Source organism: Vigna radiata, chromosome 5 (genome assembly GCF_000741045.1).
Source record: "Vigna radiata var. radiata cultivar VC1973A chromosome 5, Vradiata_ver6, whole genome shotgun sequence".
Lineage (NCBI taxonomy): Eukaryota > Viridiplantae > Streptophyta > Magnoliopsida > Fabales > Fabaceae > Vigna > Vigna radiata.
In genome coordinates this window covers 29,372,328-29,398,382 of record NC_028355.1, presented here as the reverse complement: position 1 = coordinate 29,398,382, position 26,055 = coordinate 29,372,328, and the positions used below count along the sequence as shown (strand labels likewise).

Genomic DNA, 26,055 nt, shown 5'->3' with positions numbered 1-26,055 from the left:
CATATGGAACACCATAATGTTTAATTTTGCATTTATTTGATGTATGATCATTTTCATACAATAGAATCAAGTAATAACATTTGGGTTCCTATAAGTAGTTCCTTCTTCTACTCAAACTCTACGGGTTTTTTTAGTTCTATTTTTATATTGAGGAACATAGCTATTTTTAACAACCTTTTTATTTTCTATAGCATTTGTACTACATTCACCAGGTATTGTTTTATCTAGTAGTTTCTTACGGTTTATACAAGAAATACACTCATCACTACTAGTATATTTACCTTTTACATAATATAAAATTTTATTTTTCAAATTTTTATTTTCTTCAAGAATATTTTCAAATTTTAAATTTAGTTCCTTGAAATCTTTTTTCAATTTCTTATGAGCAATATCTAATTTTTCATATTCAATCAATAAATCCTTATAAATATCAAGCAATTCATTATCATTATATTCGTCAAAATTATCAAAATCACTAAAGGAACTTACTTGGCTTTCAGATTGATCATCGTCTGCCATTAAACAAATATTTGCTTGCTCATTAGAATAACTTGACCTTGAGATTGATTCATTGTCATCTTCCCAAGCAATGTAGACTTTCTTTGTCTTGAAGTTTTCTTCTGATTTCTTTCTTCACCCTTCTTTTGATTTGGGCAGTCAGCTTTTAAATGTCATTTCTCTTCGCAATCATAACAACGATAATCTTTGGAAGATTCTTGATTTTCTTTCCTACCACTTTTGAATCTTCTTTTACATTTGGACTTCATGAACTTGCTTAGTTTCTTAATAATGAGACTCGTGTTTTCTTCTTCTTCATCTGAGTTCTCATCTTCTTTGACACTTTCTCCTTTATCTACCTCATATTTGAAAGTTAAATTCTTTTTCTTACCTTTCTCTTCATCTTCGTTTAGCCTTCCAAGGTCAAGTTCATGTTCTTTCAACTTTCCAGATAATACAGCCATATACATGGTGTTGAGATTTTGTGACTCACTTATTGTAGTGACTTTGGATTACCAAGTCCTCTCTAAAGATTTAAGAACTTTTATGTTAAGCTCATCAATATCAAAAGACTTGCCTAATCCAATGAGATGATTCACAATGTGAGTGAAGCATTTTTGGACATCAATACTAGTTTCTCCTTGCTTCATTTGAAACATCTCATATTCTTGAACTAAGGTGTTTCTTCTTGCTCTTACATCATTTGTTCCTTCGTGAGTGATCCTCAACCTCTCCCATATTTCTTGAGCATTCTTACAAACAAAAATCTTGTAAAACTCATCAACAGTTAAAGCTGATGATATAATATTATGAGCCCTTACATCATGTTGAGCTTTTCTTTTGTCATCAGTATTTCATTGATCACGGAGTTTAGGTTCCTGCATATTGTTAATAAAAATAGTAGGAACAAAAGGACCATTTGTGACAGTTTCCTAAATTTTACTATCAACAAATTTAAAAAAAAAAATTGTCAAAGCAAATAAACGAAGAGGGGGTGGATTGGTTTCTTTTCGCAAGCGTATGCCTTTTATAATTTTCTCTCAAATTAATCTTACTTAGCAAATAATTTAAACAAATAAAATAGAGTAAGGGCAGAGAGAAAATTACACAAATGATTTTATATTGGTTCAGATTACAAGAATGTTATATCCAATTGTTGATCTCATGCCACATAAATTAAAAACATAATGCACCATGCCATGTTAAACTTACATAAACGTCGTTGAGCCCAATTTAACGATAGGAATGTAATTGTTGCAACTTTCACAAAATAAGGACCCAATTAAGACACCCAAAAAGAAAATGACCAATTTGATATTCTCATAAAAAATAGTGACCTGATGAATGATTAAACCAAAAAAATATATATTCATTTTGAATACAAGAAAAATTTAATTAATTCCTAATTTATTGCAAATCTAATTACTTCTAATTTGACAAATAATTACATAAAAACAATCACCTCATGCAACTCCAAAATGAAAAATAATATTTTGATAACACAAATTTTTTTATATTTATTTAATATTACCATTTTTTTCTAAAAATATACAAATTTTCTCTTTTATAATTATTTTACCTTTATAATGTATCTCAAATGAATATAAATATATATCACTCTACTTCTTCAAATGTAAGAAAAAATAGACATTAATTAAAAAAATCAAAGAGAACACAAATTCACACATTTTTTAATAGTAAAATTTTTTTACATAAGTTTTTGTTACATTTCACAGTAAAAATAAATAAAGATAGTAAGTAAATTACAAAGTTTATATTAAAATAAGATTATATACTAATGTCTTTTTCTTATGTTTTCTCTCTCTTATAAAAACAAAATATAAAATTACTATTTTATAATTAAGTATTCATTAAATAAGTATAATTACAATTAAAAAAATTAATTTCTATAATATTTATTAAAATAAAAAAATTATTTTTAACATAATTATATTTTATAACAATATTTATTATTAAATAAGACAATTATTATTAAGACACGTGTTAATAAAAACGTGCTAGTTTCTTTTCTTTTTCGTTTCAATTTTTTATAATAATATCAAATTAACAAAAAATATATAAGATAATACTTGTTTGTTTTTATTTTTATTTTATTATTTTATAATATCAAATTAATGTTATTATATCTACTTTTTCTTTTAATATATTTAAAAAAGAAATTTTTAAAAATCTAAATGCTTAATTTTTTTGAAAAATTGACTCCGATATATATATATATATATATATATATATATATATATATATATATATATTTTATAACACAAATTAATATAAATTACGTATAGTCGATATTAAATTATGTTATATATTTTATTTAATAATAAAATATATAATTTTAGAGTTAAATATGTTTTTAGTCCCTCTTTCAAAGTAAGGTATATTTTAGTCCTTTTTCTTAAGAAAACTTTGATTTTAGTCCTCCAAAACTAACAGGTTAAAAGAAGCTGATGTGGCTAACGTTTGACATCGAGTGTTCACAGCTTTCCTTCCTAACTTTTGCCACGTGTGTGTGATTGACGCTTGTGGTCGTCGCGGGAAGCCACCAGAGTTTCCCTTCCTCTTTCAATCTCTACAACGCTCATTAGGAACGATAGAGGCACCATCACGATCCACTCCAACCAGATTCGCCAATGTCAGCCTCTCCTTCTTCGAACCATAATGACCGTCGCATCTCCCCCTCCTTGAACCTAATCCTCTTGTTCCTTTCCTCAATCTTCTCGATCTTTTCGCTATTCGTCGCACCGTCTCTTCGCAAAATGTTGAGCTCCGCCGTCAACTTCTTGATCTCCTCCTTCCTTGTGGCGTTCTCATTCACCAATTCATCGCGTTCGCGTTGCAAAACTTCGATCTTCGTCGTTGATTCCTGACCGTACCGATCATCTACATCGTCGTTGGCAACACCATCATCCACCATGACTGATTCTGCAAAACAAAGAAAAATAACACGCGGTTAGTTCATAACTAAGTAAGCAGAAATCAAAATCGTTCACCAATTTATCGTCAGGCCGAACGGCGCCTCCAATGAGTTCCCCTCCTTCCTCCGCCACGACGACAACTTCTATCTCTGCCACTGACATTGTCTTTGTCGAGAGCGACGATCATACCAAACCTGTCCCTACTCCTCCCAAAAACACAGCCATTTTGCCCAACGCCCATATTCCTAAAGATGTCTTCGCCAATTACTTATGCACCTATTTTGGATTTAATAGGTTTGGGAGGATTAGTTGATGTTGCAACAATTTTGGATTTTTAGGTTTTGGATTTTGTTGATTTGGGTCATGATTTAATTGTTGCTGCTAATAAGGAAGGGAATCTAAAACGAAATTAAGAAGAAATTTTCTTATTGATTTGGGATTTTTTGGGTTGTGTTTCCTGATTTAAGATCTGGGTTTTCTGGGTTTTGAACTGCTGCGTTTTCTTGGAGGATGATGGTGGCCTCGCGATGATGACGGGAGAGTAGTGGCAAAGAGATTGAACTCGTAATGGCAATGCTCGCGTTAGGTGGTGGCGTGATGAGGTTGCTCACGTCTTGGTGTTGATGGTGGAGGTGTGTGATGAAGGATGGCGACAGCTAGGGTTTCTATGACAGCGACATAATGGTTGATCGGGACGACATTGTGTTGGCAGTGCACTATTGACGACAGAAAAGATTCACGTGGTAGAAAAGCTGAGAAGATTGATTCAGTATCAGAAAAAAAAAAGATGACATATCACAATACCGTTAGTCACATCAGTTAGTTTTTAACGGTGTTAGTTTTGGAAGACCAAAAATTAACGTTTCCTTAAGGAGGAGGACTAAATGTACCTAATTTTGAAAAAGAAACTAAAACCAAAACCGCATAATAGTATAGAGGCTAAAAGCATATTAAACCCATAATTTTATGTGGTAATAATAGGATTAAACTTATCTTACCTTGAGAGAAAGTTGAGTTAAGATTTTTTTTTATCCTTACTTAAGAAAACTTATTAAAAGAAGACTTTTAAAAAATGAATTAGAATCAACTCATAAATCATTGATCAATAGAATGACAACATGCGTACACCGACGGTATAAGTGCAATAAAAATGCACCAAAAAAGAAGACACAATAACAAGAATGATTACACAGTGACAATGATTTTAGTTTTTTTTTTTATAACATGGATGTCCAGCTAGTAATCATGGGGTGCAGGAAGCAAAATCTTACCAAAATTTACAGGAGTGTCACTTCAATGGATTGATTATCTTTTTATCTTCATTTTCTTCAGCCGCACAACTACAGATGAGTTTGAATATTTGAGTGGAGACTCCTTTTATCGACTAAAATATTTGCAGCTTCTAAGAACATTCTACAGTTTCTTGATTTTTTAACCAAGTTACTTTTAGTCGCTGAAGTCCATCAAAACTGAATCACAAATCTCAAAATTGAGTAAGTTATGCTTTTTCAACGGAAAATATTGATATAGCGAACGAATTTGTTAGTATACACAGTCATTGGATAGCGCGTGTATCACAAGTCATGCAACAGCTACATTTTGGCTGCAAAATTTTTTGAGCAATTTTATAGAAAATGAAGATTTTTGCTCCAGTACACATGACTAAAGTAGATTGTACAGAATGAATAGAATTCCTGGCATGCTCTCCTCAAGATTCAATACAACTTCATAGCCTACATAGAGAATGAAAACTTGCGGCAAGACATGAAATCTGGACTTCTAGCTCAAATATTCATGAAACTAGAAGCATAACAAAGCCAAACTTCGATGATAATAAGTTTCCATATTCTCCTCCTCCTACCGCCAGCACTAGCTCAAAGAGTTAGTATGTCACAAACCCAAACTAGTATCCTAGTAAGGGTAACGCCATCACTACAATAATTAGTAATACAGAGTATACACACCACGCCTCACTATCAAGACAAGATCAACATGCTGCAATATTTTCAAAATGATAAAGAAAATATCAAAGCACTAACTGTTTTGAAGACAGAACGGAAAATTTGTATAAGCATACTAATAGTTTACCTCGTACGCATGCTCAGCTCAAGGTCCTTAAAATTGTATTGTTTTCTTGGATAAAGGTTTGAGTCGTTCAATCAAATCCTTTCTCAATGACTCGGGAATCTTTGATTTGAAAGCTAGCTGCGCCTCTCTAATTAACGACTTCCTGCATTGTTTGTAGTGCACATCCAAGGATTATAACCAGCGAGTCAAATCACAAACATCATTGTACATATATTTACAAATGAGAAAGGGAACTTTCAGTCCTTAGTAGCCAAATTATTTAATTATTAAAGAAAAAAGACAAGTACCGGGACTATGAACTCATTGAATGAGCTTTGTAACAGCCTAAAATGCTCAAGAAACTACTTAAAAGACTTTAGGAATTGAAGGATGAAATAGAAAGAAAGGATACTGAGTAATATTTCTCGAGTATTGTGATGTATTGCAATTAGGGCTGAAAAAAAAAAAAAAAACTAAGCTCTATGGCCATTTTCCGAATCCGACCCAATTTTGACAAGAAATATCTATGTATAGACTGGATATATAGGTATGGTTAATACCAAAGTTTTTAAACTGAGTACACATATAGGGATGCATATGCACATATCCTCCACGTCCTCATCCTCATAGTGATCCCCATTCTAAATTTATAAAACAGCTATAATTTATTAAGTAGCCTAAAAACCTTATATTCAATGTTTTCTTTGGTTCTTAGTTTCATTATAAACCCCTTTTTTTTCTTTCTCTACATAATTCTTTTAACTCTCTCTACTGTTTGACTAATTCAAAATCCACAAAATTCACTCGTATCTCAAAAGGTATTTTCTCTCCTATCACAACCTTGATTACACAGCATTTCGAGAAACATGCACCTCAATTTCATAGAATCCTCTTTTCTAAAATTATTTAACCAATTATTATTTTATCCTCTAATTTGATATTTATACAATTATAATTTCTTTCCTGACATTGACATCAAAGAAAAAATATCGTATCCTTTTGAAATTGAATCCTTGATATATCATATTTTCATTTTGTGATGGTATAAACGGGCATAGGTACATTTACTTACACCCAATGGGAATGGGATGGAACAAAAAGTTCAAACCCAATGAGAATAAGAAATGTAGATAAATTTTAATTTTGGGATGAAGATGGAATAGTAAAACCCACACCCACCCTACCTGTTGCAATGTGATAGAAATTAAAAAAAAAAAAAAAAATACTTGCACTAAATACTAAATCATAACCATAACTGAATAGGGAAACAAATCGTGAGATTTAAAGAAATATGAAACCAAATCCAAAAAAAGCTAGTGTGACAAACGGTGGTTAGGCAGCAGCAACCAGAACAGAAGACTGCCAGGAGACTGGATTACACACAACTTCTTGAGAGACTTGATTGTGTGTTCATGTCAAAATCAATGCCATAGAGCAGTGGCAAGAGTGGAACAATACTGTTGAAATATAATGTATTTTCTAGTGAACTTTTTAGGAGCCTTCTGTTTTTCTTTTTTATGTTGATCTACTATCCCTTGAATAGGGTAGTATGTGTATTAGGGTTGAGTGAACACTAATAATAAAAATTTCAGTTTCTCTCCCAACTCTTTAAGTTAGTATCCAAAGCCAGCCAGGTTCTGCTGTCCGCTGTTGCCACTGGCCGTTGTCCACTGCCACTGTTCGCTGCTGCTGCCCGTTGCCACTACCGCTGTCCACTGCTGCTGTCCACTGTCCACCGCCGCTATCACAGTTTTTTCTCCGGCGAAGTCAAGGGTTAGGTACACCTCGACAAGCGCGACCCATCCCTGGTGGTCGTCGCTTCATTCTCCTCTCGACGTGTTGTCACGTGTCGCTTCTTTCTGGCCAACCTTGGGTGCATGGGCTTCACGTGCCGCCTTACCCACGCCGAAACATCACTGTGCCATTGTCGGTCATTTTGCCTCAGTCTCTTGAGTGTGTTGTGGTCATTGTTTTGTTGTTCCATTGACAGTAGCTCCGATCTAGGGTTTCTACCCTCAAATCGGTTTTTCCTCTTCTGTTTGGCATTAGAAAGTGTTGAAGTATAATGTTTATTTTATTATTAATATTTATGTTAGGGGTTTTGTTAAGGGCTTCCCGCCCTTTTATTTTTCAGAACTACTGTATTCTATATAACAGTAGTAAGTTGTATCAGTTTCTTAATCAAAAATAGAAGTCTTTTCATTTTCTCTCAACTTCAAGTTGGTATCAGAGCCAGACTCTTTGTCTTCTTCCTCTATCGTCGGCGACATCATCTCCCTGTCACTTCCGCTGTTCGTCCGCCGTCCTCCTTCGCCGCCGTCCGCCGTCGCTTTCTCCGACAAAGTCAAGGGTTAGGTGCGCCTTGAGAAGCGCAACCTAACCCTGGTGGTCCCGTCCTCTGGAACCTCCGCACCAGCCGTCACGCGCCGCTTCTTTCCGGCCAGCCTCGGGCGCGTGTTCTGCACGCGCCGCTTCCCGTGGTCGGAGCTTCACCGCGTCGCCGCAGAACGTCTCGCCGAAGCTTCTGGGGTGTGTTTTGGTTCCTGTTTCTCTGTTTCGTTAGCTTGGGCTCATACCTAGGGTTTTCTCCTTACGTATTTTGAAACCCTAGGTGCTATTTCTTCTCTCAGTTATTAAAATGGCTTCTTCTACCGGAAGTAATTCCTCTTTATCTGCTACCCCTATCATTACATCTGCAAAACTGAATTGGAAAAATTCTTTATCATGGTCCTCTGCTGTGGAGTTGTGGTTTCTTGGTCAAGGACACCATGATCACCTTGAACAAGATATTTCTATGGTCCCAGAAGAAGAAAAATCTCACTGGCAGAAATTAGACTTTCAATTATGTGTTGTTTTGTGGCAATCAGTTGAGCAAGAGGTTTTAGATATCTTGAGACCCTATAAGACATGCTCCTCCTTTTGGAAAATGGCCCAAGATATTTTTGCTAATGATGTACAACGTCTTTTTGATGCAACCCAAAGAGCAACTTCTCTCAAACAAGTTAACCATGATAAGGTTTCTCATGTTGCAAAAGCTCGAGCTGCAGTAGAAGAGTTAAAGAACTTCTTTGTAGCTGACTCATTAGAAAATCTCAACAAAAAGCTTGACAAGTTCTACATGGTCCTAATTTTGAAAAGTTTGCACTCTGATTTTGATCATGTACGTGATCAAGTTTTAGCTGGTGATCAAATCCTGTCGATGGATGGCTTAGTTACTCGACTCCTTCGGGTACCTACATTGGTAAAGGAAGAGAATTTAAGTGATGTTATTGAAACATCAGCCATGGTGACACCGCGAGGAAGAGGAGGAGGTAAGAGCAATCGAGGAGGACGTGGTCGTCGAAGTGGACGTCCTCAATGCTCATATTGTAAGAGAAGGGGTCATACCCAAGATAAATGTTATTCCTTGCATGGCTTTCCAGACAAAGATGCTCATGTGTCTAAATCTAATAATTCAGAATCTAAAATTTCTAATGAAGAGTACCAAGAGTTTTTGAGGTACAAGTCTGAAAAATCTTCTAATCTTGGCCAATCCTCCTCAATGCCAAATGTGTCAACTGCCTACATCTCTCAATCTGTGGAAGGTCATAGTCCATGGATTCTTGACTCAGGTGCCTCAGATCACATCTCTGGTAACATCCCTTCATTTTCTTCCATGTCCTCTCCGAAAACTCCTCATTTTGTTACTGTTGCCAATGGATCCAAAGTTGCATCTCAGGGAATTGGCACAGTTTCCCTATCTCCTTCACTAAAATTGAATTATGTTTTGTATATTCCTCATTGTCCTTACAATTTAATCTCTTTGAGTCGATTGACTCGTTCCTTGAATTGTTTTGTAACTTTTTCTGCTAATTCCTTTGTTATACAGGAACATGGTACGGGTCGTCTGATTCGAGAAGGACATGAGTCACGAGGACTTTATTACTTGAAACCTAACTCCTCAGTTTCCTGTTTTGCAACTTCATCCCCAAAACTTTTGCATGATCAATTGGGCCACCCAAGCTTATCCAAGTTGAAGATGATGGTTCCAAGTCTCAAACACATTCAAGTCTTAGATTGTGAGTCTTGTCAGTTAGGAAAACATGTTAGATCTTCCTATCCTAANAAGTNTGAGNCNNGTTGTAATTTTGCNTTTTCANCTATTCACTCTGATATTTGGGGACCAAGTCGTGTTACTTCTTTTGGTTTTAATTATTTTGTAACTTTCATTGATGAATTTTCTCGATGTACTTGGGTTTATTTAATGAAAGAGAGATCTGAACTTTTTGCAATATTTGTGTCCTTTTTTAATGAAATTAAGAACCAATTTGGGAAGACAATTAAAATCCTCAGAAGTGATAATGCTAAGAAATACTTTTCTGCAGCATTTTCTTCATTCTTATCTTCCCAAGGAATTTTACATCAGTCAACATGTCCCCACACTCCACGACAAAATGGCATTGCAGAGAGAAAGAAAAGACATCTCATTGAAACTGCACGCTCCCTGATGTTGAATACTAATGTTCTTGTTCATCATTGGGGTGATGCAGTCCTTACTGCCTGTTTTCTGATCAATAGAATGCCTTCTTCCTCTCTTGAGAATAAAGTCCCTCACTCTGTCATTTTTCCAAATGACCCTCTTTTCCATGTCTCTCCTTGTATATTTGGGTGTACTTGTTTTGTTCATAATGTGTCTCCAGGTCTTGATAAACTCTCTGCAAAAGTATTAAGTGTGTCTTTCTGGGATACTCTCACCTTCAGAAAGGATATAAATGTTATTCTCCTTCAACCAAGAGGTATTATATGTCTGCTGATGTCACATTCTTTGAAGATACACCTTTTTTCTTGTCCTCCATGGAGGACCGTTCATTTGTTCAACAAATGCTTCCTCTACCATCATGTGATCCCTTGGTTACTCCTGCTTCTTTACCTCAAACTCAAACTACAAATGACATTGTTCCTCCTCCTCTTCTCACATATCAGCGTCGAACACAATCTCNAACTCCAAACATTGAAGATCCTCAAGACTCAGATCCTCCTCCATCAGATTCCTAAACCATGGATCCTTCATCCTCTTCACCNTCTCTTGACTCAGATAATAATTGGCCTATTGCCCTCCGAAAAGGTATTCGCTCTACTCGTAATCCTTATCCTGTTTATAATTTTTTGAGTTATCACCGTTTGTCTCCTCCATATTTCTCCTTTGTTTCTTCCTTATCTTCCATTCAGGTTCCTAATAATGTTCATAAGGCACTTGGTCATCCTGGGTGGCGACAAGCCATGATTGATGAAATGCAGGCACTCGAACACAATGGCACTTGGGACCTTGTTCCTCTTCCTCCTGGTAAGAAGCCTGTTGGTTGTAGATGGGTCTATGCTATTAAGGTGGGTCCTAATGGTGCAATCGATCGTCTCAAAGCTCGTTTGGTAGCTAAGGTATATACTCAAGTCTATGGCCTCGGCTACTGTGATACCTTTTCTCCTGTAGCTAAAACCAGTACTGTTCGTATTTTGCTTGCTATGGCTGCCATTCGTCATTGGCCCCTTTACCAGTTGGACATTAAAAATGCTTTTCTTCATGGTGATCTAGAAGAAGAGATATACATGGAGCAACCTCCTGGGTTTGTTGCTCAGGGGGAGTCTGGGGGAGTCTGGGTTAGTCTGCAAATTACATCGTTCCCTCTATGGCTTGAAGCAATCACCTCGAGCTTGGTTTGGTAAATTTAGTCGGGTTGTGCAGAATTTTGGATTGAAACGATGTGAGGCGGATCATTCAGTATTTTGTAGTCACTCTTCTCCTGATAAATGTGTTTATCTTATGGTCTATGTTGATGATATTGTCATTATAGGAAATGATGTCACTAGAATTGCTCAATTAAAGAATCATTTGTTCAACCACTTTCAAACCAAAGATTTGGGTCGGCTAAAATATTTCCTTGGTATTAAAGTGGCACAATCAAAGGAAGGTGTCATCATTTCACAAAGAAAATATGCTCTTGATATTTTGGAGGAAACAGGCATGACAAATTGCAAGCCCATTGATAGTCCTATGGACTCAAATCAAAAGTTAATGAAAGACAAAGGTGAACTTTTCTCAGACCCAGAGAGATATAGAAGGCTTGTTGGAGAACTCATCTATCTTATCATAACAAGACTTGATCTTTCTTATCCAGTGGGAGTTGAGTCAATTTATGCAAAATCCACATGTTGATCATTGGAATGCAATGATTCGCATTCTTAGATATGTAAAAGGGAACCCAAGACAGGGATTGTTGTATGAGGACAAGGGAAGCACTCGAGTTGAGGGATATTGTGATGCAGATTGGGCTGGTTGTCCAATTGACAGAAGATCTACCACAGGATATTGTGTTTTACTTGGAGGAAACCTTATATCTTGGAAAAGTAAGAAACAAAGTGTTGTTGCTCGATCTAGTGCTGAAGCTGAGTATCGATCTATGGCTCTAACTACATGTGAACTTGTGTGGATTAGACAACTCCTTCAAGAGTTGAAATTTTGTGAAAATGAGCAGATGAAGTTGTACTGTGACAATCAAGTCGCTCTTCACATTGCCTCCAATCCAGTGTTTCATGAAAGAACAAAACACATAGAAATTGATTGTCATTTTATCAGAGAGAAGTTATTGTCAAAGGATCTTATTATTGAGTTTGTCAACTCTAATGAACAACTCGCAGACATTCTGACCAAATATCTAAGGGGGCCTAGAATTCAATTTATATGTTCCAAGCTTGGTGCATATGATCTATATGCTCCAGCTTGAGGGGGAGTGTTGAAGTATAATGTTCATTTTATTATTAATATTTATCTTAGGGGTTTTGTTAAGGGCTTCCCGCCCTTTTATTTTTCAGAACTACTGTGTTCTATATAAACAGTAGTAAGTTGTATCAGTTTCTTAATCAAAAATAGAAGTCTTTTCATTTTCTCTCAACTTCAAGTGAAAGAATGACTTCTGGTTTTGGAACACCTTCTCTATTTGCTACCCCTACCATTACTTCTACAAAACTCAGTTGGAAAAACTATTTGTCTTGGTCTTCTTCTGTGGAATTATGGTTTCTTGGTCAAGGATACATGATCATCTTGAACAAGATATTTCCACTATACCCGATGAAGAGAAATCTCAATGGCAGAAGCTTGATTTTCAATTATGTCCTATGGCAATCTGTCAAACAAGAGGTCTTAGAAATTTTGAGACCTTGCAAAACGTGTTCCTCCTTTTAGAAAAGTGCACAAGATATCTTTGTTAATGATGTACAACATCTCTTTGATGTAACTCAAAGAGTGACTTCCCTCAAACAAGCCAATCATGATGATGGTCACTTACATAGGAAAGGCTCGTGCTACCGTAGAGGAATTGAAGAATTTCTTTGTGGTTGATCCTTTAGAAAGCATAAACAAGAAGCTTGATAAGTTTTACATGGTCTTAATTTTAAGAAGCCTACACTCAAATTTTGATCATGTTTGTAATCAAATGTTAGCTGGTGATCAAGTCCCATCAATGGACAGCCTAGTTACTCGACTTCTTCGGGTACTTTCATTAGTTAAAGACGAAAATTCAATTGATGCTATTGAAACATCAGCTACGATAGCACCACAAGGAAGAGGAGGAGGCAGAAGCAACCAAGGAGGATGTGGTGGTCGTACTATGCGTCCTCAATGCACATATTGTAAGAAAATAGGCCATACTCATGAGAAATGTTATGCTTTACATGGATATCCAGACAAAGTTGCTCATGTTTCCAAATTTGATGATCTAGAATCCAGAATTTAAAATGAGTACCAAGAATTTTTGAGGTACAAGTCTAGAAAATATTCTAATTCTGACCAATCCTCCATGTCCAATGTGTCAACTGCCTACATATCTCAATCTGTGGAAGGTCACAGTCCATGGATCCTAGACTCAAGTGCCTCAAACCATATCTTTAGTAACATTCCTTCACTTTCATCCATGTCCTCTCTGAAAATCCCTCATTTCTTTACCATTGCCCATGGATCCAAAGTGGCATCTCAAGGAATTGGCAGAGTTTCCTTATCTCCTTCACTAAATTTAAATTTTGTTTTGTATATTCTTCATTATCCTTACAATTTAATCTCCTTGAGTCAATTGACTTGTTCCTTAAATTGTTCTGTAACCTTTACTACTAATTCCTTTGTTATATAGGAACATGGTATGGGTCATCTGATTGGAGAAAGACATGAGTTTCGAGGACTTTATTTCTTAAAACATAACTCTTCAGTTTCTTGCTTTACAACTTCATCCCTAAAACTTTTGCATGACCATTTAGGCCATCCTAGTCTGTCCAAGTTGAAGATGATGATTCTATGTTTTAAGAACATTCAAGTCTTAGATTGTAAGTCTTGTCAATTAGGAAAACAGGTTAGATCTTCTTATCCTAAAAGGTTTGAGATGCGATGTAATTTCCTTTCTCAACTATTCACTCTGATATTTGGGGACCAAGTCGTGTTACTTCGTTTGATTTTAATTATTTTGTAACCTTCAATGATGATTCTCTCGATGTACTTGGGTTTATTTAATGAAAGAGAGATCTAAACTTTTGTCCATATTTATGTCCTTTTTTAATGATATTAAGAACCAATTTGGGAAGACTATTAAAATCTTTTGTAGTGATAATGCTAAGGAATATTTTTCTATAGTGTTTTCTTCATTCTTATCTTCCCAAGGAATTTTACATCAGTCAATATATCCTCACACTCCACAACAAAATGGTCTTGCAGAGATAAAGAATAGACATCTCATTGAAATTGCACGCTCCTTAATGTTGAATACTAATATTCTTGTGATGCACACAGGGGCGATGCAGTCCTCACCACCTGCTTTTTAATCAATAGGATGCCTTTTTCCTCTCTTGAGAATAAAATTCCTCACTCTATCATTTTTCCAAACGACACTCTATACCATGTCTCCCCACGTGTATTTGGGTGTACATGTTTTGTCCATAATGTTTCTCAAGGTCTTGATAAGCTTTCTGCAAAAGCTATTAAGTGTGTTTTCTTGGGACATTGTCGTCTTCTTAAAGGGTATAAATGTTATTCTCCCTCCACCAAGAAATATTATATGTTTGCTAATGTCACATTCTTTGAGGATACACCTTTTTTCTTATCCTCCATGGAGGATCGCTCATCTGTTCAACAAATGTTTCCTCTACCATCATGTGATCCCTTGGTTATTCCTGCTTTTGTACCTCAAACTCAAAATGTGAATGACGTTGTTCCTCCACCTTTTCTCGCATATCAGCATCAGAGACAATCTTAAAATCAAACACTGAAGATCCTCGAGACTCAGATCCACCTCCATCATATCCCCAAACCATAGATCCTTCATCCTCCTCGCCTTCTCTTGACTGAGGTGATAATTTGCCCATTTCCTTTGTAAAGGTACTACTCATAATCCATATCCTGTTTATAATTTTTTGAGCTATCATTGTTTGTCTCCTCTTTATTTCTCTTTTGTTTCCTCCTTATCCTCCCTTAAGATTTCTAATAATATTCATGAGGCACTTGATCATCCTAGATGACCACAAGCCATGGTTGACGAAATGCAGGCACTTGACCACAATGGTACTTGGGACCTTGTCCCTCTTCCTCCTAGTAAGAAGCTTGTTGGTTGTAGATGGGTTTATGCTATTAAAGTTGGTCCTACTAGTGAAATTGTCTCAAACCTCGTCTAGTATCTAAGGGATATACTCAAGTTTATAGCCTTGACTATTGTGATACTTTTTCTCCTATGGCTAAAATCAGTATGGCTAAAATCAGTACGATTCATATTTTGCTTGTTATAGCTACCATTCGTCATGCCCACTTTACCAGTTGGACATTAAGAACGCCTTTCTTCATGGGACATAGAAGAGGAGATATATATGGAGCAACCTCCTAGGTTTATTGCTAGGGGGAGTCTGGGTTAATTTGTAAATTACGCCGTTCCCTCTATGGTAGCAAGGAGAGGAGACATCTCAGGTTTTGGTTCAGTGGCAAAAGGGAAGAATGGAAGGGGCTACCTAGGAAGATGAGATGTACATCAGGCAGCAATTTCCTGATTTCAACCTTGAGGACAAGGTTGTTGAGGAGGAAGGGGGTATTGATAGAAGACTAAAAGTATACGTGAGAAAGAATAAAGGCGAGAAGCATAGAGGGACTGGGGAAGTATAAATAGAGTTAGTTGTCAAGGGCAGGCTATAATTTTTCTGTTGAGTTTAACTGGAACTTTGCCCAGTGGAGGGAGGTTAGGCTTCCTTGAGTGTAATCTGTACAATGTATTCTTTCAATTCATTGAATAACACAAGGGCTATTTATTGAGTTTGGTCTGTTCTTTGAGAACCAGAAGCTTTTATTGACTTCTTGATTAAAGAAGTCCTTCAGACTATTACAAATATTATCAACACAACACGTCTTAGAGAGACTTAGTAAATAATGACAAGGTTAGTAGACATTATCTATGTCAAATTAGCAATCAATCTTCAATGTGTTTCTTTCTGTCAAGTCAAACCATATCTCTAACACTGTTCTCAAGCTCGAACGTATTAATATTAGTCAATCTTGTTAAAATTGGTCAAAGTATGTAATGGTTGTTGGGAAACAAAAATGTTCAAAGAGCACAAGGCAAGGCCATGCCAATGACACTTGACCAGAAAAAGCTCGCTGGAAAGAAACACAAGAAACTTGGCAGAAAAATGTAAAAGGTGAACAATAACATCCACTAGAAAAAGCTTTATAGAAAATAAAAAACTTTTAAAAACATGTTGGCAGTAAAGAATACGTTAGGACACAACTTCCTATTAAGATCTATAAAAAAATAAACAAATGCAAAAGGAAAATACAGCAGTAAAATTTGTTAGTAATTAAGTTTGTTGTTGTGTTGGGAAGCTTGTATGTATATATAGGTGTCTTCTCAGGTTTTGGGAATCGAAGAAAAATTAGCGGGAGGTTCCTAGACCCTAGGAGTGCCAGTGGTGTGTCTATACAAGAATTTCTAAAACTTCCATACACAATTCCAAATTTTTGGTATTTCTATATATAGGTGGAGCACATCTTCAGTTCCCTCCCGCAACTCAAGGCGAAACCCCTCTGGCTAGAGGACACAGACCACTCCATCACTTAGAGCCTCCTCTACACGAACATGACTGAAGGGAAGTGTTATCACTGTCAAACCATCCACAAATATCTAGTCCCATACTCAATATGCTCAACCTTGGGTGTTAGGGTGTGTTAGAGATTCAACATTGACTAGAAATAAGATAAAATGACAGTATATAAGTGGAATGTGGAACCTCGTGAGTTTCTACTGAACATAGTCATAAGTGAAGAGAGCTCTCCTATATTGCACATAATAACATGCATTGCTTATACATTTAGTGTGGCATGTCAGTTTATGCATGATCCAAGAGTAAGACACATGCAAGCAACTGATCACATTCTTCTCTACTTGAATTCAAGCCTAGGAAAGGGGTTATTCTTCAAGAAAGAAGACATTTGACCTTGAAGATATGTACTAATGCAGATATAGACTATACACTACATCCCTTCCCCTGGGCTCTATAGTCACAATTGGAAATCACTATCTTATGTAATTAAAAGGTAATTTGCTAAAATGGTGAGTGATAATGTAGGATATGATCAACCATACCTTGTTTCATCTCCATTCTCCAAATTTCCATCTTCTTGTGCACGTAACTTAGAGCGCATAAATTCATAGACCTCATTTGTCCAGCCACAGGATATCAAATGTGACTTCGCCTCTTTCACAAGACTGAGTAATGTTTTGAAAACATGGTATCAGAATAAGGCATGTAATGAATATTTTTTTAAAAAACAGTATGACTCCCACATAATAAATATTTCAGAATGGAAAGCTGTATAGCTGATTGTTACAGGAAACAGGTATACAAATGTTAACTGATTGTCACAGGAAATAGGCATATAAAATGTTAACTGGTAAATCGAGTTTGGGTGTGAACAATCACGAGAATGAAGATTTCAGTACAATATAAATTAAAAGACGACTAATATTCTGAAAATTTTTAACAGAACATATTTTTAGCATGTCAGACATTGAAGGTTTGGAAGAGACATAAACTATGCAATGAAAAAAAAAATTGAAGAACATCGATTAACATTATTAATTGCATAATATTTCCTACAAATTGGAATGCTATAAGACTTGGGGGAGACCTGGAAACTATAAATTGCCCTGACATCATTTTTGTTATTCTTCTATTGCTAATTGTATTCCCAGCTCTGAATCTCATTGATTCTAGCTGAAACATCTGTTATTAATACAATTACAGTAGCTTGTTCTATCATATTTTCCTGGTTCTTATCAGTGTGATTCAAATTTTTGTATTCCCTTTCCCACCAACTAGATTATTAATATTGAAACAAAGCCTCGGTAAAAGTAAGTTGTCATAAAAAATGACAAGCATTAACCAATTTTAACAGTCTAAACCCAACTACAAAAGTCTGAATCCAGGCTATGAAACACTGACAAAAAAAAGTATAAGATACAATATTTCGGCATATATCAGAAACATAAAGCACGGCAAGGAACCATTTATAAATCATTGAACTATAATTTTAGAAAAGGAATTTACTGTCTTACTTGTCTTTCAGTTTTTGAACTTTTGCTTGAGACTGACCATCATGTGCAAGTAAAATGAATGGGTCTTCATGTACCGTTCTCTTACTCCCCAATATTTTGGGTTTATTGCTAAGGCCATTGTTTTCAAGCTTAAAGTTGTCCGAACCTTTACCTGCTATTACCCTGTTTTTATCAGTATCTTCCCTGGGATCCGACTTTACAGAATGGATATCAACCATCTGATTATCACTGTGGCCATTCGTAAATGTTGACTCCTTTCTTTTGAATTTGTCAACATCAACTTTATTTTTGTCAATACCATTCCTGGCAGGTAATGATGAAGGATCTTTCTTACCATTTTCCAAAGACTCTGAATCTTTGACATGTCCATTTATTAATAAAGGCTGATTCCTAGAAACATCAACTTTCCCATTCACACTTGGAGGAGCAGGACTTCTTTTGGAAGTAGAACCTCCATTAATGTCAAACTTAACTCGTGAGCTGGAAGGTACTTTAGCAGTCTTAGCTACACTTGGCATATCCTTCCAAGGAGATAGCTCAGAACTTGACTTTGCTTGCACGTCTTTCAGTGGTACACCAACCTTTGAAAATTCGGATGCTTGGCTCCCATTGAAATAAGGCTTTACACCGTTTGAAGCAAGAGAATTATTACTTGACACTGGCCTTTGATTAGTTCGAGAGAAAAAAAGAATATAAACCTTTTCTGACAAAACTTCTTGCAGGGTAGCAACTGATACACTAGAATCGTCACAGCAATACCACCGACCCATTGCATCCTATGAACAGAAACGGAAATGAGATTGGCATAAAATTGACGTAATGAGCTACATAATGTGTACAGATAAACAAAAAGTTAGCAAACCTTTATATAAGCATAGTAATGACCAGATTCGGGGGAGTAGCCTGAATGCACAATAGTGCCAAAGAGCTTATATTCTGGCTGTGGATCCTACGTAAGGATGCCACCCGTTAGAAAAGAACTAAAACTAATATTAAAACTGAGTGTGAATGAAGGCAATATTAGCAATGATACACCAGTCATTCTTAAAGATGACAACATGGGTTGGAAAAATGTTGAACCTTTATTGGCCCTTACCAAGCAATTTATGTCTTTTTACTGTAAGTGGCAGTAATTTTCCCTCTTGATGTTTCACTATTTACTTCAGAGTCCTAAATTAGCCACACCTTTTGCAAATAAATATTACCACAATGTATGTATGAGTTTTATATTCAAGGGATAATGGACTGTTCATGTCACATACTGTCAGAAAACAAGGCTAAGTTTTTATCTCTCACAGCAAGACCTTTTGTGTACCATATCTTCCATAAGAAACATAACTGAATAAACACAATTTGGTGGAAAGAAAGAGACATTGAGTTTATTACTTTGTTTATATTGAGAAATTGAAATCAATAAAACAAAAAGAAATTTGATATCGTCTAATAATAAAGACGTGATAGGGAACAAATAAAGATATTCCTACTAATATATATACAATCTAGATATTCTTCGTTATACAGAATTTTCTCTTTAATGTTTTAAGTATAACTCTCCTCTTAAGTTGGATCATATAATATATTAATATGAATTTGTTGCTACAAATATGAACAATCCTTGGTCCTCTTAGACAATAGATGAATATCTCAGCCTATTGCTACAAATATGAATGTTACTGAAGTTCACAAATCTAGGGGAGACAGCTCCCAACTCTAATTTGTCAATTATGAAATAACAATCTATCTATGTTTGGTACTCTCATGGAAGACAAGATTACAGCAACATTTCGTTTGTTACTTTTCAACAATATTAAATTATCTCCAACAAGAACATAGTACACTGAAGTGGAGCATTTGTCGCTTGATAACTCTACCTAGTTAGCATCGGAATACCAAACAATTTGAGTATTTTCCTTGTCTTCATAAAGGATGCCTTTGCCTAAAGAATTCATAATATACTTCATAACTAATAGAACTGCATTCCAATGATTGTGACAAGGAGAATTTAAAAATTCACTTAGTACATTCACGGAAAAGGTGATGTTAGGATGAGTCACAATGAGGTAACTTAGCTTACCAACTAACCTTTTGTATCTCTTGGGACTAAAATATGGTTCTCCTTGATTAGGTACTAGTTTTACACTTGGATTCATTGGTGTGTCCACAAGCTTAGCATTTAACAGCCTTGTTTCTTCTGCAATGTTCAGTGCATATTTTCTGAGATATGGTCAAATCATCTTTGGACTAGGCAACTTCTATACCAAGGAAATACCTCAAGTGTCTAATACTCTCCTTATCACTACGTGTGATAACAATGTCGTCCAAATATACAATAGGATAAATACATAATCGGGGAGAATGACAATAAAATAATGAACAATCAACATATTATTGTATCATTACAAAGTGTTGAATGATAGTTCAAACTCAAAACATGCAGAGTGATTTCTGGAGACCACATAGGGACTTGAGTACACAACATACCATACCAAACGACTAGCCAAGAGCAAAATCCAGGAGATTGCTCTATGTAAACTTCCTTGACAAGATCACCATATCCGTTCTTGATGTCATGCTAAAAGACTCTAATAATGAATAATGAATAGTTACATTGGAAAAGAACTCAGACATCTCTTTAGCAACAAAAGAATGTGTCACTATAAACTTGAGCATAGATTTATGTGTACCCTTTGACAACCAAGGAGATCTAGTGTGAACAATTTCACCATGTAGTCTTGTTTTAAGAGAATATAACCACTAACACTCAACAATTCACGTTAGTCAGAAGAGGAACCAACCCCAAAGTACCACTACTTTGAAAAGCACACATCTTATCAATCATTGTTTGCCACCACTCTAGGTGACAAAGCTTTTCCTAGAGACATAGGAATATGGACAAAAGATAATGAGGATATGATTAACATTGACATACATGAAGAGGTGTTTAAAGACACACTCTCCCACACATTGGTCGTCTTGGGCAATTAGTAGCAATTGAATCTTACACACCGCCCTCCACCTCCAACAACTTTGTCAACATCCTCTAGACACGTCCCTGCCACTGGTTCTCCATTTTCGACCTACTTGAGGCTGCTTTAGGGTTCCCCTTACAATTGCATGTCTTCTAGACCCAACCCACAAAGTTGTGTGGTCTTATACTTAAGCACACTTTCCCACACATTGGTCTTCTTCGACAATTTGTAGTTTGTGAATCTTACACACTGCCCTCCACCTCCAATAACTTTGTCAACATCTTCTAGACACATTCCTGCCCTTGGCTCTCCATTTCGACCAACTTGAGGTTGCTTTAGAATTTCCCTTACCAATGTACGTCTTGAAAAAAAAAGTGTTCTCTTGAAATGGCCTTTTTAGGTCCCATTCTTCCTTTATCTAGTACACTCACCTGACTTGGTATACTTTAGAGGAGTTGTGGTTCCTTGTCAAATCATTCCATGAGTAATTGGAAAATGAAATCAGGGTTATTCCCACTGAAAATATATCTCAATGGCAAAGGCAAATATGTTTTGTTTAATCACAATCAATTGAGCTTGACATCTTGAAAACTCTAAACTGCTTCAAGACGTCTTTTTGGGAAGAAGACCCGAGATTATTTTGCTTATGACATTCAATATCTCTTATATGCAACCCAAAGAGTACCCTCCATAAAACAACTGTAGCACCTTACAGAAGGGGGAGATCATAACAATCAAGGATGAAGTCGTTAAGTCTTGAATAGGGCCTAGATTTCATTTTCTATGTTCCAAGCTTGTTGCTTAAAATTTATATACTAGAACTTGGGAAGAGCATTAAATAATTGTTTAATATATTTTGTACAGCTTTTATAAGGCTTTCCCATCAGATATATCTAGCTTAAGAGTAAGAGTAAAAGGTTGTATCCTTTTCCTAGACTTGCAATCATTCTCATTTTTTCATCAACAGAAGTATACCCAGTGATTTTTGGTATTCTGTAAATTAAGGGTGGTAACAATATTAAGGGTGGTAACAATTGAGATGGCTTTCCAAACCCACTCCCCCATTCAAGCCCAGAGCTATAAGTCTAGAGCATGGCAACTACCAATGCAAATGACCCAACAATAGACCTATTATTGGCTATGATATACCATCTTAAAAATTAGGACAAAGACTCTAACTCTAAACCATAAAATAGGTTTGAATGTTGAGATTTCTCAAGCTCTATGACTTTTAATAAAACATATCTCATAGCTACTGTGGCCATGACTGAGAAGACTAGACATATACCATTCATAGTACAATTAAGGCAGCCCAAAGAAGTCATAACTAGGGTAGACCAAGGGTATTTTGTAACTAAAGCAGCTTTCCAACACTCTTTTCATGTCCAATACCATGGACATTTTGGTTGAGTAAGAAAACAAATTCTGGGAGACTATTAGAATGGATTACACACTTTGTATCATGTCCAAGAAAGCATGGAACAACATGGCAGGCTCACACAAGGGTATACAGTAAATCTTAAAAATTATAAATGCAACACAACTATAAATACAATGTACTAAATTAGTACAAAATAAATAAAAACGAAAATTAAATCAAAAAGGAAAAAAAATAATTTTAGGTGAGCATGGGACATTGCAGAGATGATAAAAGGCTATTATTCACCTAATTATAGTGATATTACAATCTGTACCAGTGAAGTTAAAATATATTTCTGATTATTTTCCAAAGCAGATGCTGTTATGATAAAGACACGACTACTATTGAAGTGACTAGACTTTGTACATGATTAATGTGTGCTTTCACAGGAAAAAACAGACGCGCCCTTTTGAAGTGGTAACTAGTTCAACATAAAAACCGAACATACCTGGCTTGCTTTGCACATGAAGCTAGAAAGAACCAAAACCTCTTCAAATGCAACAGCCTTGTCAATCTTGCCACCCAATATGCCCTCAAATCTCTACAATCCAAATTTTATCAACACACCATCCTTTAAAAATCCCAGGCCACCCCTAATCCTAACAACCAAAAAAATTAAATATATACATATAACTAACCTTTAGTTGTATCACAAGGATGTTAGGTGCTTCAAGTATGGACATTTGCTTCTTAGCCGCCACCAATTTCTTACAACTGAACATCAATCATCCTCAGTTTCATCCTTTCAACAATTAAAACCCACAAACACACACAGAACAGATAGGAAAAAGCTTACATACAATTCGATAGTTGTTTTCCAATCAGAACTATAGTTCTATATCATGACCACATAAAGAAGGTTTGCATTAAAGAATTATGCATATTGTTGAAGTGAAACTGCAATTCTCATTGGAGAACAAAACATGCAAGACCTAAGGAGCTATAACTTTTTGTCCAAACATATATTTAAAACTCAAACTAATACTCACGCAATTATACCCACTCGGTAACTTACCTATCACACTTGTACTTATTGTTGCCATCTAAAACCTCGGGCTGAAAGAACTTTTGCATGGAGTCTTGAAGCGAGTTACTATGGAAAACATCAAGACTGATATCCATTATCTCATCAACCTTATTCGACTCATATCCACAGCACAGACACTTCACCTGACTCTGCAAGGCACCACCGAAAATCTCCTTTACCACCGTACTCCCGCCACCGTCTCCGCCGCCTCCATTAGCGTCTCCGCCTTTGCGGTGGAGCTTCTTGAGGCGGAGACAGGTATTGTGGCAGGCGTCGATTACGTACCGGAGGAACTCGTGCGCGTCTTCCTGGCGGCCACAGCGGAAGTGCTCGGCAAAGATCCGTATACAGCTCTGGATCTTGGAAGGCGCGTCGTGCGAGAGATCCAATTTTAGTGAACGCGCAATCTGCTTCTCAAGTATGCAGAACGGACACGTAGACGCAGAGAAATCACCTGAATTGAAATTCGAAACGGAACACGAAAATTAGGCCAAGGCGTAGAAATTAAACTAAAATTGAAAGAATAACGAGAATTGAAGAGCCGGTTACAGAGAGAAGAGTGTTGGAGAGTGAGACAGAAATTGGCAAGAGGAGGAGTGTATGTGAGGCACTGGAGGACGCTGTTGAGGTAGCACGAGTTGCCCAGGTTACGGAGCCCTATAGGAGGACCGGTTTTGCGTTTCTGACTCAGGAGACTCGGCTGCCAAGTCATCTGCAGGTCCATCAACGACGCCGTCCGCCGCCGCAACGAACCGCTGCATTGGCCGTCGATCGGGGACTCAACAACCCTGACCACCGCCGCCGCCACCGCAATCGCATGTCTCTCTCGTCGCGGGGTTCGGTTGAGTTTTCGTTTCCCTCTCTTGGGTTGTTAGCTGTTTTATTTTTCTTTTTTCTCTAATTCTTCTAGCGACTTCTTTGGTATTGCGGAAAAGAAATTAGTGTTTGCGAGTGAATAGTGAGAACTAAGCTATGCTTGCTGGTTTGTATTGTAGTGGTGGCACATAAGAAATGAACGAATGGGAAATTCTTAAGTTTTATTTTATAAGTTGCTTCAAGTTTGATTTTTCATACATTTAAAAATTATAATAAATACTTTAATATTATTTTATTTAAATTTAATTATTTATCACGGCGCTTAGAATTATTTTCTGTCCTTAAATATAAAATTCTAACACTGATTAATTAACTTTTACTAAAAGAAATTGGTTAATTTAGTTAGCGCTTTTGCAATAGTGGTAAATAATTTCTAAAATTGTCCTTGAATAATTCATGTATGAAGAAAAATCATAGTAGTAGTAATTTTTTAATTTAAATATTTTTTATATAAAAAGTAAAATAATAGGACAATTTTTAAATTAAATAAAAATGTGTGAAAAAATTAAAACATGTTAATAGATATTATTTTTAGTAATAATATATGTTTATGAGGTTAAAGAGAAAAAAAAAGTTTAAAAGTAAAGAGAAAAAGTGTGAAATAAATGTTAAAATCAATTCTCGTAATCTTTTACCTTATGTTTTCGCTTTAAAAGAAGTAGAAGCGATTGAAAGGGAAGATTTGCAGAATAAGCTATTTTTCCAATTATTGGTGTTCTTCGGATATTTAAGATGATTTATAATCAAATGTTCTTTTAGTCCCTTGCACTTACCATTATGTCAATGTATTTTATTAGCACTGAATGTATTACATCTTCAACAAATAATAATTAATAATAATAATAACTAATAATAATAAGAATAACTAATAATAATAATTAATAATAATAATAATTAATAATAGTAATGATAATAATTAATAATAATGATAATAATTAATAATATTAATAATAATAATCATAATAATGATTTTTTTATCTCTTTATAATAATAATAATATTAATAATAATAATAATAATAATAATAATAATAATGTTAATATTAATAATAATAATATTATTATTATTATTTCAATTTATTAAATTACCATTTTTTTTACAATTTAAAAATTATTTTTATTTTTTTTTCTCTTTATAAACATTTTTAAAATTAAATATAACCTTAACAATTATCATTTTTATATTACTTTAATAAATAGGGGTATTTTGATAATCCTTAATTTCTACTAATTAAACAAATTTATTTAATCAGTCACATCAATCAAATCTTACGCTAATTTCTTACAAATTTTACCTCTAAATTCACTATCACTTATCTCCAAATCCATTCAAATAAACAATAAAAAAAAATTACCCTCAAATTCTCTAGAATTCATTTAATAACTCTCCCCCAAATCATCTCTCCCAAATTTATTCAAGTAAACAAATCCTTACCAATTAGGTGCCTCCAAAATTTAAGTTGCAATTAAATTCATTAAAAGAACATTAATTTTGATTTAAGTCACTTAAAAATATGGATTCCGTTATTTTAAGACAACTTTTTTGACACACTTTTGACACACACGTGTCAAGCTGCCATTGGTTGGATTATTTTATTTTTTTTTCCAAAAATATGGGCACCAAAACAAAAAGAGTTTGAAAAATTTTCCTTTCCA

At 35.4% G+C, this 26,055-nt stretch overlaps 1 protein-coding gene across 10 annotated transcripts; it reads right to left on the bottom strand.

Moving 5' to 3' along the window:
- Positions 1 to 2,934: 2,934 nt before the first annotated feature.
- Positions 2,935 to 24,540, bottom strand: LOC106761976 (ubiquitin carboxyl-terminal hydrolase 25). Of its 10 annotated transcripts, none has more exons than XM_022781333.1 (9): positions 24,075 to 24,539; positions 23,514 to 23,979; positions 23,137 to 23,212; positions 22,947 to 23,039; positions 18,972 to 19,058; positions 18,110 to 18,885; positions 17,138 to 17,260; positions 5,523 to 5,664; positions 2,935 to 3,441 (listed from the first exon to the last, which is right to left on the bottom strand). In XM_022781333.1, the coding sequence occupies exons 1-8, from the start codon at positions 24,247 to 24,249 to the stop codon at positions 5,550 to 5,552; spliced, it is 1,911 nt and encodes a 636-aa protein (XP_022637054.1). In that variant the 5' UTR covers positions 24,250 to 24,539; the 3' UTR covers positions 2,935 to 3,441; positions 5,523 to 5,549. The 10 variants fall into 10 exon arrangements, with proteins under 10 accessions (XP_022637054.1, XP_014501110.1, XP_022637055.1 ...); XM_014645624.2 differs by lacking the exon at positions 2,935 to 3,441 and adding an exon at positions 4,800 to 4,903; XM_022781334.1 differs by lacking the exon at positions 2,935 to 3,441 and having other exon boundaries at positions 5,207 to 5,664; positions 18,110 to 18,729; positions 18,808 to 18,885; positions 24,075 to 24,540.
- Positions 24,541 to 26,055: the final 1,515 nt, after the last annotated feature.

Excerpts from the sequence above, each read along its gene's own strand:
- LOC106761976 (XM_022781333.1), bottom strand. The coding sequence starts at position 24,249 with ATGGACCTGCAGATGACTTGGCAGCCGAGTCTCCTGAGTCAGAAACGC. Across the intron at positions 23,213-23,513 it reads AATAAGTACAAGTGTGATAG|TTGTAAGAAATTGGTGGCGG; the intron begins GTAAGTTACCGA and ends ATTGATGTTCAG. Across the intron at positions 19,059-22,946 it reads TCATGTGCAAAGCAAGCCAG|GATCCACAGCCAGAATATAA; the intron begins GTATGTTCGGTT and ends ATCCTTACGTAG.